This window comes from Ambystoma mexicanum, chromosome 4q (genome assembly GCF_040938575.1).
Source record: "Ambystoma mexicanum isolate Mex_15411 chromosome 4q, UKY_AmexF1_1, whole genome shotgun sequence".
Taxonomy (NCBI): domain Eukaryota; kingdom Metazoa; phylum Chordata; class Amphibia; order Caudata; family Ambystomatidae; genus Ambystoma; species Ambystoma mexicanum.
Genome location: NC_090928.1, coordinates 390,563,748 through 390,584,537, shown reverse-complemented (window position 1 = coordinate 390,584,537; position 20,790 = coordinate 390,563,748). Strand labels below are relative to the sequence as shown.

At 45.9% G+C, this 20,790-nt stretch overlaps 1 protein-coding gene across 1 annotated transcript in view; it reads right to left on the bottom strand.

The window, feature by feature from the left end:
- ADSS2 (adenylosuccinate synthase 2) overlaps positions 1–20,790 on the bottom strand; it is an 888,588-nt gene that overhangs the window by 286,153 nt on the left and 581,645 nt on the right. Inside the window, exon 7 of the mRNA XM_069607967.1 lies at positions 13,827–13,908. Coding sequence (XP_069464068.1) covers positions 13,827–13,908 — 82 coding nt within the window. The remainder of the gene's footprint in view (positions 1–13,826; positions 13,909–20,790) is intronic.

Genomic DNA, 20,790 nt, shown 5'->3' with positions numbered 1-20,790 from the left:
AATCATGATCCCTTGTCCCCAGAGGAATCGGAAAGGTTGTTCTTGTTAGTGGTTTCCCCGTCCACCAGAGGTCGATTACAAAGCAATGATATGAAATAGTGACATGTTAGTGCTATGAGAACCTTCCCAAAGAGGAGGAATATGCCTTGATGGATGATACCTTCTCCACAGGTTGTCATATATGCAAACTGCTACACTGCCCTAGTACTTACAAGAGTGCATTGGTCTTGTTGCTTTTGTCGTATTATGTGGCAGATATCATCATACAGTGCATCGTGGTTGTTGGGGCGGGTGGGAAGTTGCTGGGGTTACCTAATGTAATGTTCATTAAATTGTATTTGTTTGTTTATTTATTTTTATTATTTGTAAAACTGAATTTAAAAATAAAAAAGTGTAAAAAAAAAAAAGAAAAAGAATATAGTGTTCAGTACTTTTGCATACCAGCTTGTTAGAACTGATGGCTCCAAAAGATATTGAATCCGGCCTGGCTTATGGTGCCAAAGATTGGACCATAAAATGCTAGTCTACTCATAGTTTGTGTTATACTTCCCTTAGTAGCAGAGTGTTCCCCGTTTCACAGTACTTGAATACCATGTGGTGCTATTCCCCAATGTAATGATACTAAATATATCAACCTGAGAATGATAAAAGGCTAAGTCTGTCCGGCCGTGCTTTCAACCAGAGCCTGAAGGATACACAGATCGTAGAATCACTTAACTCATGGATCTATCAGCCACTTCGTTCTTTAGTTGATAGAGTGGAAGGGTCTTTTCCATCCTGCTGGGAAATCTAATGCACACTCTCTCCTTGTCCCAATTTCAAGCCCTGAGAGTTATTTGGCTTTCTGAAAGCAGGTCAAATTACTTGGTTTGGATCCACATGAACAATGGAGTATAATGCAACCACCCTTCATTCACAACTCATATGGTCAGTGTCCATTGTTGGTGTCCACAACTTAGTTCAAGTGTGGTGAATGCTAACATTCGAACAACTCTATACGTGTATGGTACATGGCAGCAAATATGGGGCGGGTGAGGTTGTTGGATGGGGTTAGCTAGCGTGCTGATTTCTGTATTATGGGTGTCGCTTGTGTTCTATTTGACATAGCGCTGCGCCTATCATGGTGTGGTAGGAGTTTATCTGGCCGTTCTGGGTGCTGTCAGTGCCCACTTAAATTTAGGAATTTAATCCTTTTTTGCGTTTCCCTTTCGGTTGTTTCGGTTTTTCAGTTTGAATCTGTGGTGTTGAAGAGCCAGGTTTTTAGTAATTTACTGAATTGCAGGTGATCTTTGGTGTTTCTTATTTCTTTCGGGATGTTGTTCCAAGTTTTTGCAGCTAAGTGGGAGAAGGAGGTGGTATGGTTTTTGTTCCAGGCAGATTTTGTTGCTTGATCTGAGGAGTCTCGTTAGCTTGTAGATTGTCATTTGCTTTTGTAGGAATTCTGCTCCTTGTCCGCTGATTGCCCCGTGTGTTATGCACATTGTTTTGAAGGTGATGCAATGTTTTACTGGGAGCCAGTGCAGTGTTTTTAGGGCTGGAGTGATGTGGTCTCTTCTGGATAGTTTGAGGAGTAGTCTGGCTGCTGTATTTTGGATCCGCTGTAGTTTCTTCAGGAGGTATTCTGGAATTCCGAGGTAGAGGCTGTTTGCATAGTCGATTCTTGACATGATGAGGGCGACTATTGTGAGTGTTTTGTGTGTGAAGGAGAGGAAAGGTAGGATTCTTCTTGCTGTGTGGAGGAGGAAGAAGCATTTCTTGATGATTGCATTTATTCGTGGTTCTAAGGTTAGGGTGTTGTCCATCAGGACTCCTAGATTATTTACTACTTTAGATGGTGTTGGTGCGGTTCCCATTTCCGTTGGCCATGGAATGTTGGTTTTGTTCTCTTGGTTTTTGGATATAATCATGATTTCAGTATTTCCTGGATTGATTTTCAGGTTGGCATTAGACACTCGATTAGGGTTGAGTGATCGGCTTGGGTGTCTTCAATTTTGTAGATGATTTGAGTGTCATCTGCGTAGATGTAGCAAGTAATGTTGTATTTTTTGAAGATTCTGATAACTGGAGTCTGGTGGAGGTTGAAGTACAGTGGTGATGGTGAGGATCTTTGTGGTACTCTACAGTCATTAACTCGTGGGGTGGATTTGAAGGGTTTAATCCAAACGGTTTCTGTTCTGTCAGTTAGGAATGATTTAATCCAGACTATTGCCATGTCTGTTATTCCTATGTCTTCTAGTCTTTTGGTTGGGGTGTCATGACTTACTGTGTCGAAGGCTGCGGAGAGGTCGAGCAGAATCAGGGCTGAGGTTGTGCTGGAGTGTGTGTTAGTTTTTAGGTCGTCCCAGATGGATAGTAGTGCTGTTTCTATTCCTCTTGCGGGTCTGAAACCGACTTCTGCTTGGTCTAGCAGGTGGTGTTTTTCTACGTGATCTTGGGTTAGTTTGTATACGTAGGTTTCAAGGAGTTTTGCTGGGTAGGGAGTGTTTGAAATTGGCCTGTAAATGGAGAAGTCTTCTATGTTGCTGCTTGTGTTTTTTAAAAGCGGTTTGATATATGCTGATTTGAAGGTCCTTGGTACAGTTCCTGTTGCTAGTGATAGATTTAGGAGGTTTCTGTAATGTTCTGCTGGCGTTGCTTGTGCGAGGATTGATTTGTAGATGTCCGGGGGCGGGGATCCATGGGTGATCCTGCTTTCTTGCTGTGTTTTACCAACAAGGCAATGCCTCTGCTGATATATTTCAGGAAAGATTTGGAGTTCGTGCTGTGGCTCTGTGTTAGGTTTGTTTGATTGAATGTTGTAGTTGGTTGGTCTGTTTTGTATAATTTGTCGGATGTCGTTGATGTTGTTCTTGAAGTGGTCTGCCAGGTCGTTGCAAAGTTTCTCTGAGGGGTTTAGGGTGTTGTCACAGCCTGGTGGGTTTCTTATTTCTTTTATGATGTTGAACATTTCTTTTTGTTTGTTGGTGGCATTGGTGATTCTGTCATCATAATGCCTTTTCTTGGCCTTTTTTATTTGCTTCTTGCATGCGTGGATTTGTTTTTGGAACAGTATTTTTTGGTCTGAGTTGTATTCTTTCCTCCATTCCAGTTCCATCTTTTTGTTTTCCTTTTTCATGGTGCTTAGTAGTGGGGTGAACCTGTCGTAAATCTCCCCCCGTCTCACCTGGGATAGCTTCTTGCTCTGTTCCGCGGGAGGATTCCTCTTGTGGACGAATCGGGTCTTGTATAGACTCGCTCGATTCTCGTCCGACTCCAGCGCGCGTTCAGAGTTCCAGGAAGGTCGCAGTTCCAGGATGTCCAGGAAGAAAGTAGCAGTCGCTAGGGTTGAGGATTCCGGGAGCAGATTTAGAGGGGAAAGGTGGGAGGAAGGAAGAAGGGACCAGGAAACTAGGAATAGTGGATTCGCCGAACAGCACACACACGTCTAGTCACTACCTAATGATAGCGTTGAGAGGCGCGGGGCCGCAGGGGCGTGGCCAATTTTAGAACGTGCCGTGTCCGACGTAAACACTGGTGCGAGGCAAGTCACTTGGCACGGCCATGTTGGGAGTAACAAGGAATACAAGCCCCGTCGCGATAAGGACCAGGAAGTCCAGAAAGGGCAAGTTCTATGGGTCATGACAGCATGCCTCCTCCAAAAACCTGTTCCACCAGGTTTGCCCGGGTGTATGAGATGGAATCTTCTAATTAATCGAGGGGTATTTAGGTTGGAAACTGGTTCCCAGGTTCTCTCGCTAGGAGGATATCCTTTCCATTCAACCAGGTATTGAAGTCGACCCCGTTTATACCTGGAATCGCATATTCTGGACACTTCATATTCCAGTTGATTGTCCACAATCACAGGACTGGGTCTGCAGGTTTTCCGGGTGGATCGGATGTAGGGTTTCAATAGAGAAGTGTGAAAGACTGGGTGTATTCTCTTCCAGGAGTCTGGTAGCTTGAGCCGGAATGAGACAGGATTGAGGATTTCCTTTATGGAAAATGGTCCATAGTACCGGGGGCTAATTTGTTTGGCCGTAGATGTCGTGGTAGTAGTTTCACAACCAGACTTGATCACCAACGGAATAAGAAGGCACTGGTCTTCTTTTGGAGTCCGCATAACGCTTAGTGCGTGTCTGGGCCTTTTCCAATTGTTCCTTGGCTTCCTTGTGTATGTTGGTGAGAGTCTCAATCCATGAGTCGAGAGTAGGTACTGGTGTGGGATGTGGAAGAACAGAAGGTAAAACGGACGTGTGAAAACCTTGACTGCAATAGAAAGGGCTGACCTTGACTGCTGAGTGATCGGAATTGTTGTAGGCAAACTCGGCCAAGGGCATAAGGAGAGACCAGTCATCCTGAACCTTGGTGGCAAAACAATGAAGATATTGCTCTAGAGTCTGATTTACACGTTCCGTGGCTCCGTTGATTTGTGGGTGATAACCTGATGAGAGCGCGTTGGATCCCTAGAATACGACACAGATGTTTCCAGAATTGTGAGACGTATTGAGGTCCTCGGTCCGATATTATCTTGGAAGGAAGTCCATGAAGACGGAAAATGTGTTCCAGGAAGATTCCAGCAAGTTCTGAGGAGGATGGTAGTTTATACAGAGGCGTAAAATGAGCCATACGAGTGAACAAGTCTATGGTTACCATGATGGTCGTATATCCTCGGGAAGGTGGTAATTCCACAATGAAGTCTGTAGCAATGAATTCCCATGGTCTTGTCGGCAGCGATGGTTGCAGTAGAAGACCCGCCGGTCTCTTGTTATCATGTTTGTTTTGACTGCAGACAGCACAAGCTTTGTTGTACGTCGGTCTTCATTCCAGGCCACCAAAACTGTCTTTGTATAAAACGGAGGGTGTTAGTTATGCCACGATGTCCGAAGTGAAGGGTATCATGGCAGAGGTTTATCATTCTTTGTTGTAATTTCTGTGTAGGAACGACCAGTGCATTGTCCTTGAATAAATATCCTTCCTTAACTCTTAGGTTCCATGGATTCTTCCTTGAAATATCCTTCCAGAGGTCAGAGGACTGGGTTTGCACTCGGATTTCTTCCAGGAGGTTGACTGCTTGAGCTACAAAGATCATGTGGGGAAACATCTTAGGATAGGCCTTGTCTTCAGTGGTTACATAGTCAGGATGTCGAAATAAGGCGTCAGCAATCATGTTTTGTGATCCGGGAACATGAGTGATTTGGAATTGGTACTGGGCAAAGAAGTAGGCCCAACGCGCCTGACGACTGTTCCTGCACTCCAACGACTGTAGAATTTGAAGATTCCGATGGTCCGTGCGGACCTGAACTGGATATCTAGCACCCAGAAGTAGGTGTCGCCATTCAGTGAAGGCTTGGCGGATGGCTAACAGTTCCTTTTCCAGGACGGAATAGTGTGTCTCACTGGGAGTCAGGATTCGTGAGAGGTAAGCAATGGGGTGTTCCAGTTTATCCTCAAGTACCTGTTTCAAGATTGCTCCTATGGCGTAGTTAGAGGCATCCGTTTCCACTAGGAATGGGCAATTTATGTCGGGTTGGGCCAGGATGTAGGCTTGCGTGAACTCTGTCTTCAATCGCTGGAATGCTTTATCTTGCGGTGTAGACCAGGTAGAGGGGGTGTCTTTCTTCAAGAGAGCAACGATCGGCTGAACGATCTCGGAAAAGGTAGAAATGAACTTCTGGTAGAAGTTGGCAAGCCCCAGGAAGGATTGAACTTGTTTCACAGATGTGGGAGCGGGCCAAGCCAGTATGGCTTTTAACTTTGAAGGGTCCATACCAATTCCGTCTGGGCTAAGGATGAATCCTAGGTAGTGAACAGAAGTAACGTGAAACAAGCATTTTTCGGGTTTGGCTAAAAGTTTGTGTTCACGGAGTTGTTGTAATACTGCCTTTACATGTTCTTCATGCTTTAGAGAATCCTTGGAAAAGATCAATATGTCATCCAGATAGACAATGACGAAGAGGAATAACATGTCAGAAAACACCCTATCCATAAAATGTTGAAAAACTGCGGGAGCATTAGCTAGTCCAAAGGGCATGACTAGATATTCATAGTGACCAAAGGGTGTTCTAAAGGCTGTTTTCCATTCGTCTCCTTTCCGGACACGGATTAAATGGTAGGCACCCTGGAGATCCAACTTCGTGAATATTACGGCGCCTCTCACAGCTTCCAGGATATCCGAGATCAGGGGCAGTGGGTACCGATCTTTGAGGGTGCATTGATTTAAGCCACGATAGTCGAGGCAAGGTCTGAGTTCCTTGGTGTCCTTCTTGGGAACGAAGAACAACAAAGCACCCGCTGGAGATTTTGAGGGTCTCATGGTGCCGTTTTCAAGGTTGGTGTCCAGGTATTCTCGGAGGGCCTTTTTCTCAGGTTCAGAAAGAATGAACATTCTGCCGAAGGGAATCACTGCTGAGGGATCTGATCTATGGCACAGTCTTCAGGTCTGTGAGGGGGTAAGGCCTGGACTATGGCAGTTGAAAATACATCAGCATATCCCTGATATCCCTGTGGTGTTTTCTGGTCTCTTAGTGGTTCTTTAGGAGGTGTCGAGGAGGGATCCAGGGATAGACAGTGGGGCATACAAAACTCTGAGCCCAGGAATAGTGATCCTGCTGTCCAATTGATATACGGATTGTGCTTTTGTAACCAGGGCATACCCAATACCATGTAATCCGCTCTTGGTGATGGTTTATGGCAAGTTGGATCTCTTTTGTCTGCAGGCTTATGGGTCCTGAAGAGAGGGGTCTTCCATTGATTGCTTCCTCCGGCTGCATGGTGCTTCGTGTCTCGTACGAAATATGATGACTAACAACCCAGTCTTGATCAATGAAAATTCCCATAGCTCCGCAGTCCACCAAGGCCAGAATGGGATAGGTCTTATTCTTGGAGGGCGACAGGAAGGCCTATAGTATCACCAAATTGTTTTGTCCAGGAGATTTCAAGGATGGAATTGATCTGGAGCAAACGTGTCTCTCTCCCGACACCTCGCTCCATCTAGGATTGGGAGCTGGCGTTTCCCGAACGCTGTGGAGGGGCTAGAGGACATTCTCTAACAAGGTGTTTATCCGAGGCACAATACATGCACAGGCCTGTGTGGATCCTTCTCATCCTTTCTTGTGGGGAAATAGGTCCACGGAAGGCTCCTATTTGCATGGGTTCCGGATCAATGTCAGGGGTTGGGGCAGGATCGGTTCTTACAGAAGTCTCAAGGGAGTTCTTTTGAAAGGGTATCTTGGTCTTCCTTCTTTCAGCCTTTATTTCCTGGATTCGGAAGTCTATTTGCATGGCTAGATCCATAAGAGCCTGGAATGAGCTAGGACGAGCCACTCTGGCTAATTCATCCTTTATATCCTCATTTAGACCCCTGCGAAATAGAGTGAAACTTGCTTCTGAGGACCAATCTGCTTCCCTGGCCAGTTGTTTGAATCTAGTATCCTGTCCGAAATCAAGTTACCGTTCCTGAGTACTATAAACCTGTTCTGGGCGGTCGAACATAGTTTTGAGTGCCTGAATAAATCCATCATAATCATCCAGGAGGGCATCTCCAGAGTTGACTAGGGGAGTGGCCCAGGTCAACGCGTTCCCTGTGAGGTGCGAGATTATGAAGCCCACCTTCGCCCTGGAAGTTGAAAAATAGTAGGGCTTAAAAGTAAAATGCACCAGGCAGGAATCCAGGAATCCACGTAAGGACTTTGCCAAGCCATCATATTTGTCTACCACTCCACCCAGTAACACACTCTCCTTGTTAGCGGAGTCGCCAGACAAAACAAGTTGTTTTAACGCAGCATTTTCCGCTTTTAAGTTCTGCACTTCAGTTGTTAGTTCTTGCATGCCACGCATGAGGTCCTGGACTGCTTTCTCCATAGCAGTATCAGTGTCGGTCGTTTGGCGTCTCAAACTGTCGTAAATCTTCCCCCGTCTCACCTGGGATCGCTTCTTGCTCTGTTCCGCGGGAGGATTCCTTTTGTGGACGGATCGGGTCTTGTATAGGCTCGCTGGAGTCTTCTCCGACTCCAGCGCGCGTTCAGAGTTCCAGGAAGGTCGCAATTCCAGGATGTCCAGGAAGAAAGTAGCAGTCGCTAGGGTTGAGGATTCCAGGAGCAGATTTAGAGGGGAAAGGTGGGAGGAAGGAAGAAGGGACCAGGAAACTAGGAATAGTGGATTCGCCGAACAGCACACACACGTCTAGTCACTACCTAATGATAGCGTTGAGACACACTGGGCCGCGGGGCGTGGCCAATTTATAGAACGTGCCGTGTCTAACTTAAAGGCTGGTGCGAGGCAAGTCACTTGGCACGGACATGTTGGGAGTAACAAGGAATACAAGCCCCGTCGCGATAAGGACCAGGAAGTCCAGAAAGGGCAAATTCTATGGGTCATGACAGAACCATTTTGCCATTGCTCTTTTTTTTGATGGGGTGAATGGTTTTTCTGGGGCGATCTTGTCAATTGTATCTGCAATCCATTTGTGTAGTAGCTCCGCTTTCCCTTCTAGGTCAGCTAGCTCTAGTTCTATAGTTGAGGGTTTGGCCATCTCCTTCAAATAGATTGCTTGCTTTGAAGCTTTTCCAGTTTCTTTTGGTGGCATTTGTGAGTTTGGGGGGCTGGATGCAGACTTGAGTTGACAGACTGATCACGAATGGGATGATGAGATGGTCGCTCCACTGTATTTGTATCGGCGGTGCCGTGGTGATGAGTTTTTCCTTGGCGAAGATTGCGTCGAGGGTGTGTCCTGCAGTGTGTTGCCCCTTTGACCAGCTGTCACAGTTTCATGGTAGTAAGTTGTCCAATTAGTGAGTTTTGGGAGTTGGCGTGACTGTCTTCAAACCAGATATTGAAGTCCCCCAGGATGATTAGATGTTCGTGCTTGATGGCTATGTTGGCGATGGCTTTTATGAAGTTATCGACAAAGGTTGCATAGTATGACGGTGGCCTGTACACCAGGCTGAATGTGATGTTGGTTTTTGAGCTTGCTGTTAGGTTATTACCATGGTTTCACAGTTGATGATGTTGAGCAGTTTGTCTGTTTTTATTTTCAGGTGTTCTTTGAATGCTATTGCGATGCCTCCTCCTTTTTTATTTTTCCTGTTTATTTGAAGTTGGTTTGGAGGCAGCTTTGGAGTGTGATTTTGTAGTTGTCGTCCAGCCATGTTTCTGTGATGAATAGGATGTCATTGCCGTTGTCATCGAGTAGGTTGAAGATCTCTGTTGAGTGTTTTGACATGGATCTTGCGTTTATTAGATTGCAGTGGAGTTTGGTGGTGTAGTTTGGTTTGGGCTTTCTTGTTGGGGTCGTCTTGTGATCGGTGTTGGGCTTTCCATTCTGGTCAATCTCTGGTTGAGGTGTTGGTACAGGGTTGTCTGTGTCATCGAAGAGTTCTTCTAGGTTCTGTCTTGGGTTTTTGTTTTCATCATGTTCTTCTTCCAGGACTTGTGGGTGTCGAGTGCAAGTTCCTCTTGTTTTGGTGATGTAGGGTGTTCTTGCATCAATCATGTTTTTGTTGTTTCTCGTGTTGTTCATCCTTCATCTGCGTGGTTGTGCTTGGTTGTTTGATGTTGCTGCTTCTAGCGCTGGGTTGGTTTGTTCTGGTGATTGGTTGTTTGCGATGTATGGAGTTAAGTAGAGTGATTTGTCTCTTCTCTCAGGGTTGGTTCGGTTTTCGTTCCTGTCTGTCGGAGTGTGTTCTGTAGTTGTGGGTATTTGTTGTTATTGCGGTGTGTTTGTTCTTTCTTTCCTTCTTCTTTCCCCTCGGTATAGGTCGTTTGCACAGCATTTTAAGCTTGAGAGTGGTTTTGGTCTTTATTTGTTTGTTGATGCCAAGTTGTTTTTTGCTTTGATCTGGCTGTCTTATGGTGTGGTACTGGATATAGAGGGTTGTCCACTAAAAAAATGGGCTCTGTCTATAGGTGGTCTTGTCGGCTGTTGTTGCCGACTTGTTCAGTCGCTGTCTTGGCCGAGGTAGGGGAGGTGGTTAGGGGTTATGTTGTTGGGCGTTATCGGTGGCTGTCCTAATGTCCATCTACCTGGAAGAGGTTCCCTACGGTGAGCTAGCTATGGGGATTTAAGAAAGGTATTTACTGATTAAGGAGTTTCTGACGGGTGGGGCTAAGGCTCACTGTGTCATCTTATGAGGCGTGAGCCTCTAATCGCAGTGTCACTCCTGAGTAATCAGCCTGTGAGTTCTGTCTCACTTTAAAGTATTGCTTTCTAGGTGCAAGTGTTATGCTCACCTGGTCTCTGCGGAGGCATTGGGGCACGGTTGCAGCCCTCCTGGGGGGGGGAGGTCGCTCAGGTCCGACTTTGCCCTCTGCGCTTACGTGGTGACTGGTGGTAATAGGTGATGCTGCTCGGGACTGCTTCTGCGTGGAGAATAGGGGGCATGAGTATGCCATCTTGTGCGCCTGATCCCCTTCCAGACCCCTTCTCCCAAACCGTGGTATCCGTAGGATGCGCCGTCCCTGGAAAGCTCACCTGTTGATTAGTTTTGGCGAGCACTCCATTCTGCTGCTTCTGGAAGGGGCGTTTGTATCACCTGGACCGAGCTCCTTCACTGGCCCCTTGCACGTGGTAGTCCAGTCCTGCTGCGACTAAGCCACTATACTTCAGGTAAGTGTTCCTGTTTGCCTTTGTCTTTCCTCGCCTGTTTTTGTTGTATTGTTAAGTTCATTGTCTTGTATTGCTGTCCGTTCCACTTTGATGTTTGCTCTTTTGCTTTCTTCCCTTGCAGGTGATGTTGCCGGCCCGGCAGAAGCTGCAGAGCTCGAGGCGACAGCCGGAGGGAATGAGGGACTAAGCTGTAGTGGTACAGTTGCTGGTAAGTTGTTAACTAGGGGGCACGCCCTAGGACGGATGTTCTAACCTTGCCTTTCTTCTTCTTCACAGGGTCTGAGTTCATGGATGCGGAGTGCAGTGCTGTGGCGTAGGGATCAAGATCACTGGATGTCAGGAGATGAGTCTGCAAATGAAGCACCGATTTCCTAGAGGTGAGTATGCAGGAGAACGCCTGATTTCCAAAGGTAAGTAAACTGGTGCAAGCGGCAGCGAGTGCAAAGTAACGCGAAGCACCGGCCTTAAGGATGGAGCAGCTTATATAGCTGAGCTTCTGAAACCACACCCACCAGTTTCAGCCTGCCTGCCACACCCGATGAGTCAGCACATGAAGACCAGGCCTAGGGAGCCACACCCGATGAGTCAGCATATGAAGATGTTCTCTGGAATAAAGGCTTTCAGTTCCTGGAAAGTTCTTGTAAAATAAAAACACTTCTGCACTGAAAAAAAGTATTCCTGCTCACATCTCTATATGCTCCAAAGGCGCCAGGACTGAGTCCAGCCAGGGCCCCTGTGTTTATAGGTCCCAAAGGGACATAAGTGAGTCAAGTGACCCATTGCCCCCATCACTAGATGGTGTGGATTTTGTGTTCTGGGGCCTGTGGCCATGATAGAGAGTTGGTCAGCGTCATTTATGTAATGGGTTCTTGTATAGCACACTATCACCCGAAGGTATCCTGGCGCTGTGGGTAGAGAAAGAAAGCAAGCCAAGAGAGATGCCCAGCATGGTTGCTTACTACAAAAGTTCAAACCCAACCTTGAAGCCTGACCTGAAGTGCCAAGCCTTGTCCTCATGGACATTTCTTGACCTGCTGGCCTTGCAATGAACCCCAATGCTATTTCATATGGTTTACATTAGCCCATAACCAGAATTTCTGCATGTTCTGCTCAGCCAACATCCAAAAGGAGCAAGCACCTTAATGTGGAAAACATTTGCCCCTACTTAAAATATTTGCTCCAATCCAAAAGAAAAGGGGTATAGAGCACATATCACACTTCAGGGCCTTTAAGAAAGAAAATTGAAAATGTTTGAAAGAGGAAAATAGTGTCGAAAAATGAACAATGTCGTAAAAATGTATAGAGTATGAGCACTGAATCCTCGTCTCACTAAGGGAGCTAGGCCCAACAACCACTAAACAAATCACAATAATTCACTTTTTTCTTGCGTTAATTCACACCGATTGTACATTTTCTTCCATTGTTGTCTCCTAAAGTGGTAGCGGTAGCAAGGAAGTAGATGCTTTTCTGTGTATTCCTTCTCACAACAGATGGTTGACTACTTTGCAGAGACTCATGTCTGTATTGCACGATTGCCACAGTAAGATCTCTGAACTAAGACTATAGGAAGCATTAACATTTTGGGGAGAAGGAGGAAGTTGTTATTAGGAAAGAAAAAGCACAGGCACGTTTCTACTCAAATCTCATCCCCAGCTTTCATCTCACAACAACCCAAATTGCCATAAATCTGAGTGACGCAGCCTTCAGGCCCCATAGTGCGAATATTTTTACACTTATAAAATGTTACACTCCATTCCTTTTTGTTCACATATTGTACAATATGAAAGGGCTATTTTGAACAACTCTGCATGCTGCCAAGTGGTATGCTCTACAATATATAAGCACCCCCTTGTAAATCCATCACATTATAGTTAAATTAAAACCAGTCTCATTAAAGCATACAAGTTGACCACCGTGTGGTTGATGGAGAGAGAATCTCAACCGTGTTAAGGTAAATGACGGACAGGCCAACTTGCAAGAGTGAGAATCTCAACTGTGTTAAGGCAAATGACAGACAGGACAACTTGCAAGAGTTCAAAAGATAACCCTTCACTCGGCTGCTCCTTAGGTGAATGTAGATAATAATTGGTAGGACAGAACATGCTGCATTCATGGTTTACCTGTGACTCCAGGACAGGCCACACTTAAGATAATGTGCCCTCTGCATTCCTGCTAAATTTTCTCTTAATCACCCAATTACTGAGAAATGTGCTTGGCAATAAGTGCTCCAATCACACCCTGTTCCTATGTCCCTCTTCTGAACTGTTTGGTTTGAGGAGGGAAGCACCAAGAGCAGTTACAATACTGCCTTATCCAGAAGCATTATAGCCACCTGTAAGCCAGTTACAGACACCCAGGCCTATTAAGTATTTCTGCCAATTAAGACAAGGGAGAGGACCACTAAGCTATTGTTGATTTATATTTGATCACAGAACCCAAACTGCTGATCCTACACTGGATGGACAGTTGGGTCGTGTGGTTGGTGTCTCTTTGCCAAGTAAATTCCTACTTCAAGTTCTAGTCAGTTTTTGTCTGAATATGTAGGCAGACAGAACCCAATGGCTCTCTTATTTTGATGGCATTCAGAGACTAAACAAACGGAGGTGGTCAGCACTCTGGGGAAAAAGACACTTTAAATACATTTTTGATCAATACAAAATGTTTACAAATCCAGAGCACTAGGCCGGGCAACAGGGGGAATGACAGCACGCCATTTAGAGGCTATTGACTTCATAGTGTATTCATCATACACTATTCATCATGACACCAGTGGGGAGTCACATAACACTCAACCTATTTATGCTTTAATTCTTGCATGAAAATCCTCAACGGTATGTTAGAGGAGAAATATTTAAGACAATGGGGACCGTTTCATTAAACCAATTAGAACATTGTGATTTTCCCAGTTTCTTTCCTCCCCACACTAATGATATGATTTGCCTGATATTCCTGGAACGCTGGTAATTACAAGGACATTGGAAAGAAGCAACAGCTTTATCTGCATGTCACACTTTGACAAGAATTACATGGTCTCCATTCTCCTTTGCAAGCAGCACCCAATCCCATTTGTTTGAAGGACTATGGGTACAATGCAGGGCACCAAGCATAGTCTGGTAGCCTGATAAACACGCTTGTAATTTAATTTACACTGAAAACAGCAAACTCTGATCTGCAGACATTATAGTTGTAATACATACTCATGGCTACGGGCACTGTGGGAGTATTTTAAAGCAGACAGTCTTACCTTAAGTTGCTGCAATTCACCCTCGATGTCCATTGATAACGTTGGATACATACACTTGTACTGGTTAGCCAAAACTTTAAACCTTGGAGAAAGTTTAAGAAGAAATTAGTGCAATAAAACATGTAACATAAGTGCCAATACAGCGCTCACATAGAAATGTACATGTAACACTCTGCGAGTCTCCTGCCATTATTTTGAGACCATAAGAAAGTATATGGGCAATCCTCTGAACGTTCCCACCACACTGTGGCTTTTTGGCAAGGTTTTAGAGAGAAATCCCCATTTTTTACCACATGTCCTAGTCAGCTCCCTGCACTGTTTTTTTTACTTAATTTTCTTTCCTAAACCAAGCCTAATCCCAAAACAGACAGATTGATTCTGTTAAATGTGGTGTGCCTTAATCGTCCTTAGGGCTCATAAGGAAGATGTAGTGCAGAGTGCCCCATAATGTCACACAGAGAAGGTGCCTCTTCTCTGTTAGTCATGTGGTGGTTTTTATGCCTCTTTAAAAAGGCTCTACTGGGTGGAATCCATTTTACCTGGCTGGGTGTTTTTTGACCTCCCTACTCCATTTCACCCAAATGGTGGTGCTCTTTGTTTGCTTCGAAGACCTGAGGTGTCACTGTAGCCGCTCCTTGGTTGTGTGCATAAGGAAGTGGCCATCATGCGCCACTAGATGCCTGTATTCCAGGACATTGGACAGTAGTCAGACTGAAACCAGCTCTCACTGGCATATGCAGTTGCTTTTTTAGGATAGGGTACAGTCATTCCTTTGTGTGGGAGATCTTTCAAGAAAGCATTGAAGTGCTTTAAGGGATGGTCTGCCATTGTATGACCAGCATCTGTTAGTATGATTCATGGTGTGTGATTGGGAGCTGTGTTCATTCACTGATTCTGAAGGGGATAAAAGCAGACCCCTTACCGACTCACCATTGGAAGTGTGACGGATCAGAGGATCACGTCCTTTTACTCCTGGAAATAAACTCTCGCCCAGTGGTCAAAGTCCAACCTGGCAAAAGGGTCTTTTCCATTTTTCAAACTTTAAACCATTGCAGACCATGCCAATTGTCATACTTGAGTAACATAAGAATAGTAACAGAAGGAAAACTAACCAGGTGTGCCATGGATGCACATGGTAGTGGGATGAGGGGGCCACAGAAGGAGGCACAGAGCTGTAGCCAACAAGCTAGTCCTCCTTTTGTGTTGGAAGATGGTTCCCTGAGTAAAGGAAAAGAGGGACCAAACAGTTGGTGTTGTAGTAGCAGACTAAGTAGCAGTCGCAGTAGAAGTGGTCATAGCAGTAACTGCAGTTGTGGTGGTAGTTTGAAATAAGGAACTTGGAGCGGACGTAATGGTGAAGGTCAAGGAAGTGCTGGAAGCCGGAAGGTCCGAGATAGCGGTGACGAGCAGACCTTGCAGTTGTCACGGCTCGCTCCCTTCGCTCCCGTTCCCGCCACTTGGGGGCATGTTTTGGGGTTTCTTCCCTACTGGACATTTCCTCCGAACCTTATGCTACAGTGTCCTGATGAATTGGGAGCGCTAAAACCCTATTTCCCAAATTACTTCCATTCCGGATCCATTCCAGGTTTTTGGCAGCCAGCATGCTACTGCTACTTTAATCAAATGACTATGCTTCCCAGAATGCCTGGCTCACTGCCTCACCTCCTCCCTTGCAGGACAAGGCTGGGTGGAGGATAGGCAACACCTGTGGCTGCAGGTGCAGCAGGCGACACGCCTGAGGGGTGTGCTCGTTAAGCAGCTTTAAAAGCCTCAGTTTGCTTCAGTCCAGCGCTGGTCATTGTTGCAGCGTTCCTGTCGTGACTGGTCCCTTGTTCCTGGTTCCTAGTTTTTGTGCCCAGTTTCTAGTTAGTGTTTCTTGTTCCTTGTCCTGGAATTCGTATTTGTATGCCTAATTGATTTCTGCCTTTTGGAAATCCCTTTCTCCCTTTCTCTGTCTGCAGGCAGCCTTTCTCTGAGCTTTCCTTTTGCTGTATCCCAATTGCCTGTGTTCACTGTTTCCTAGAAATTGTCCTTTGCTACTGAAAGACTTGTTGCATTAATCTTTCCTTTACAGGTTTAGTTTCCTGCCTTCTCACCTTGGTTGGGTGGGAAAGTTTCCCTTTTGATATCGTTTTCACTGCTCCTGATCCTTGCCTTCTATTGGGATCCATGCCATGTTTTCCTTTACACTTTTACATTTATTTCCTATTTTATTATTAGGTGTGGGAAGCTGTTGTAACTAGCTCCTGAGTGATTATCTTTTGTTTTCCACACTGTACTATTCCTTCTTGTCTCTTGACTTGGGTTTAGGTATTTAGTCATCCTCACTCTTTGCCTTTACTGCCTTCTGGGTTCTTGTTTGATTTACAGGGTTGTGGGTTAGTACTGACTTTTTGAGTGGTCTTTCCGGTCCTCGTGAATACGGACATCCAAGTGGTCTTTCCGGTCTTCGTGAGTACTGGCATTCATGTGGTCATTCCGGTCCTTGTGAGTACTGTTTCCAAATTCTTTATACAGTACCGTCTAGAGTGTCAGCTTACAGATTCTGTCCCTGCTTGCCCTCTACGTGGGCTTAGCGCTGTCAGTATCTGTAATAGCATAGGGGGTAAGGAGTTGCCGACTTTCCTTTCAGTCATAAGGAGGTTCTAAGTGCTTACCCTACATTCCTTTTCATATAGTGGTATACACGAGTCTTAGGTATTGAATGCACGTTGTTATATTCAAGGTTGTTTACTGTGTATTTTGTGCACATTTCCCCTGCCATATCCATCGCCTTCTTCCTTTCCTAACAGAATGACCAGCCATTGTTCCCGTTTGAACATGGCCAGATTACGAAGGAAAGGCAGCAAGGCCTCTAACAAGCTTATACAGAAAGCTTCCCTTACAATTACCCGTGAAAATCGAATCTCTACTCCTGACTTAAATGAACTTCTTGACACGAATGGGTATTTACGTGCAAAGTATTTTACCCACTGGGTGGCCCATCCTACATTGCCTGATCCTAGCTCTGTCTTTAATTTTGATCCAGAGTTTATGTCCGCACAAGCCTTAGCAGTGGAAAACAACACACTGCCAGAATTTATACACACAAGTACCTCTGTTATTGAACCCCATGACTCCGGTTGTGCTTTACCTCAGATTGAACAGTTTCATGATTCAAGCATGAAGGATGGAGGTGTTCCTTGCATATCTTCTGTTTTCTGCCCTCAGTCTACAGCTTACTCCTCTGCACAGGTTCTTACTGTGGTCTCTAATGCCAAGGGGTCTGATGCCAATAGTCTGCTTAAAAGAAACACAGACCACGTCGGTAAGAGAGAGTATAGATCACAAGACCTGCAAGCAGTAGATGACAATATACAATCAGTGCACTTCCAGATGGCTAGGGCAGGATCCAGCCCTGATGCCACCATGCCTTCCCCTGTGCCTACTGATAGGGATGTACAGTTAATGCGGGACATGCTAAAAGCAGAATTTGAGGAGTTAAAACAAGAATACATTTCCTTAAAAGAGGATAATAAGATGTTACAGTCTTTTCTGAATACACCTCCAACTTTATCCGTTGATGAAGTGAATACTGTTCAGTCCCTGAGTGCGGAGACTTTTGTAAATCATGATACTTGTCAATATGTAAGATCTATTGGGAGTGAAAGTCTTTTTTCAAGCACAGCGCTTATTCAGGGCACAGGTTCTGACAACTGTCCTACCGTTTGTCAGGAATTGCTGTTAGCTGAAGATTCACAAGCCACTCCTTTACCTGAGGCTTCCTGTGTAGCAGTTTGTCATAACTCTGAGCTTGAACACATACATGCTTCTGATTTCCAAACACAATCCACAATGGTGGCATACACAGAATCAGTCACAACTGTAGGCTTAGGTTCTGCCCTTGATCTAGCTGCTGAGACTGAAGTAGACATTCAAGCTGATGTGGAAAACGATGCTACCTCTGTGTTCGCTCTTCCTTCTGCCAATTTCGGTCACTACGAGCAGTCAAAGACAGTGCAGAATTCATGTTTTGATGGACTCATTCCACAGATTACTGAACCAAGAACCCGGCAGGCGATCCCTGAACTGTTGAGTGTTAATCAGCCACTTTCAGAAGCTAAGACAGAGGAATGGTCAATTGACGAAATCCTGATTAACAGAGACTTTACTATGGTGATTCCTCTGGTTGATTTTGACTTCTACAAAGGAAGAGACTCTGTGTCATCCACTAAGGAGAGGGACGGCAGGGGTACAGCTCAGACTTTGGTTACTGGTGCCAAGGGGTCAACTGCCTTAAAGGGGCTTTCCATTCCTGAACCACAAGTGTGTCTGTCGACTTCTGGGACTTCAGACTGTCCTCCTACTACCATTGACTCTTCAATAATCCTGTCCACAGCTCTGCAGTCATCGTTGGCACACGTATCTTCGATCAATAAAAGAGTGCTATGTTTGCCAGTCACCCAAGAGCCTTCACCATGTACGCAGTCAGAGCCAAAGACCTTGACAAGTTTGTCTTCGGCTAACAAGACGGCTCCAGCTTGCATGCCCTCAGCCTCAGAATTTCCTCTGGCATGTCTGTCTTCGGCTACAGTGACTCATCCAGCAGATTATCCTTCAGCCATGGAGCCTCCGGTAGTACATTCTAAGTTTATGTCTTCGGTCCCAGAGCCTACTGCTAGTTTGGCTTCAGTTCATGAGAGACCTGTATCCTGCTCAGCCTCACTGCCAATATCGGAGGTGTACCTGTCCACACTGTCAGATCCTGCTGCATATTCGTCTGCTCCAGAGATTCCTCCTGAATCCCAACCATTTACTGATGAACGTCCATCTTGCCCTTCTTATGCTTCAGGGGGATCACCAGAATGTCTGCCTTGTACACAAAACAATTATCCCAACTACTTGACTGTAGCATCAGCGCCTCCCGAATATGCAACATCTGAGCCTGAGACTTCTGCCAGCTCTCTCTTCAAAAACATCAAGCCGGCTCACGACTCGGGAGGGCCTTACATGCGAGGCCGCTGGACTTGCCTGGAGTATTACGAGAGAGAAACGGATGCCATCCGCCACGGCCCAGTCACCGAACGAGTAGCCGACCAGGTTAGCGGGCTGGACGGTCCGCGTTTGGACTCCGGTTTGGATCAACCGCTTGACAACCCTTTTGTTGCCGGATCCCACATGAGCCTGAGGGAAGGGACGGGCACGGCCTTCCAGCTGCAGCGCCAGTTGGGTGCTAGTAGCCAAAGGAGGGGAATGTCTGCTGCAGTTCAAGATGTGCCTGTTTTTGCTCCCGCTGCTAGTATGCCTGATGTTCCGAGTACTGTGTCTAACACTCCTATCAGTATGCCAAACATTCCTGCGGTTGTATCCCACGTGCAACAAGGTGGCTACTTGACTGGCTACTTGACTATCAACGGGAGTGCCAGCCTCGTACAACCCATTGGATCTCCAGACCTCCAAGGCATGGAACTTATGCAGGCGAATCTTTGTCACTTTCAACCACAAACCTTTACCCAGATGGATGACAGAGTATCCGAACCTCTACCTCAGCCGCCACCTTCCTCTTCCGAACATAAACATTTCCTGAAACCTGCTGTTTCCTCACCTCCTGTGTGTCCACTCTCGGCAGTGAGGTTAACAGAACTTCTACCATTGTCTAAGGCATGTAGCACCAGCCTGCCTCTCTCCTCAAAGATGTATGCATATCCTCTTCCAGTGACTAAGCTTCCCGGACCTTCCAACTCTGCTTCGGGTCCTGCAAGTCCTTCATGCCTTTCTTCGACCCATGAGTCTCTTCCTCACCGAAAACCCGCCTATGGCTCTTATAGACTACGGCCTGATTCTATTCATTCCAGTCCTTCTGCTTCTGCCCGTGGGTCATCGTTTCCGTCAGTGCCATTTCTGAAGACAAAGCGCTCCTGTCATGGAAAGAAGATGTTTTGTGCGAGTAACGGCCGCCTGGAGTCGGCCGTGGGAGGGGGTATAGTGTCACGGCTCGCTCCCTTCGCTCCCGTTCCCGCCACTTGGGGGCATGTTTTGGGGTTTCTTCCCTACTGGACATTTCCTCCGAACCTTATGCTACAGTGTCCTGATGAATTGGGAGCGCTAAAACCCTATTTCCCAAATTACTTCCATTCCGGATCCATTCCAGGTTTTTGGCAGCCAGCATGCTACTGCTACTTTAATCAAATGACTATGCTTCCCAGAATGCCTGGCTCACTGCCTCACCTCCTCCCTTGCAGGACAAGGCTGGGTGGAGGATAGGCAACACCTGTGGCTGCAGGTGCAGCAGGCGACACGCCTGAGGGGTGTGCTCGTTAAGCAGCTTTAAAAGCCTCAGTTTGCTTCAGTCCAGCGCTGGTCATTGTTGCAGCGTTCCTGTCGTGACTGGTCCCTTGTTCCTGGTTCCTAGTTTTTGTGCCCAGTTTCTAGTTAGTGTTTCTTGTTCCTTGTCCTGGAATTCGTATTTGTATGCCTAATTGATTTCTGCCTTTTGGAAATCCCTTTCTCCCTTTCTCTGTCTGCAGGCAGCCTTTCTCTGAGCTTTCCTTTTGCTGTATCCCAATTGCCTGTGTTCACTGTTTCCTAGAAATTGTCCTTTGCTACTGAAAGACTTGTTGCATTAATCTTTCCTTTACAGGTTTAGTTTCCTGCCTTCTCACCTTGGTTGGGTGGGAAAGTTTCCCTTTTGATATTGTTTTCACTGCTCCTGATCCTTGCCTTCTATTGGGATCCATGCCATGTTTTCCTTTACACTTTTACATTTATTTCCTATTTTATTATTAGGTGTGGGAAGCTGTTGTAACTAGCTCCTGAGTGATTATCTTTTGTTTTCCACACTGTACTATTCCTTCTTGCCTCTTGACTTGGGTTTAGGTATTTAGTCATCCTCACTCTTTGCCTTTACTGCCTTCTGGGTTCTTGTTTGATTTACAGGGTTGTGGGTTAGTACTGACTTTTTGAGTGGTCTTTCCGGTCCTCGTGA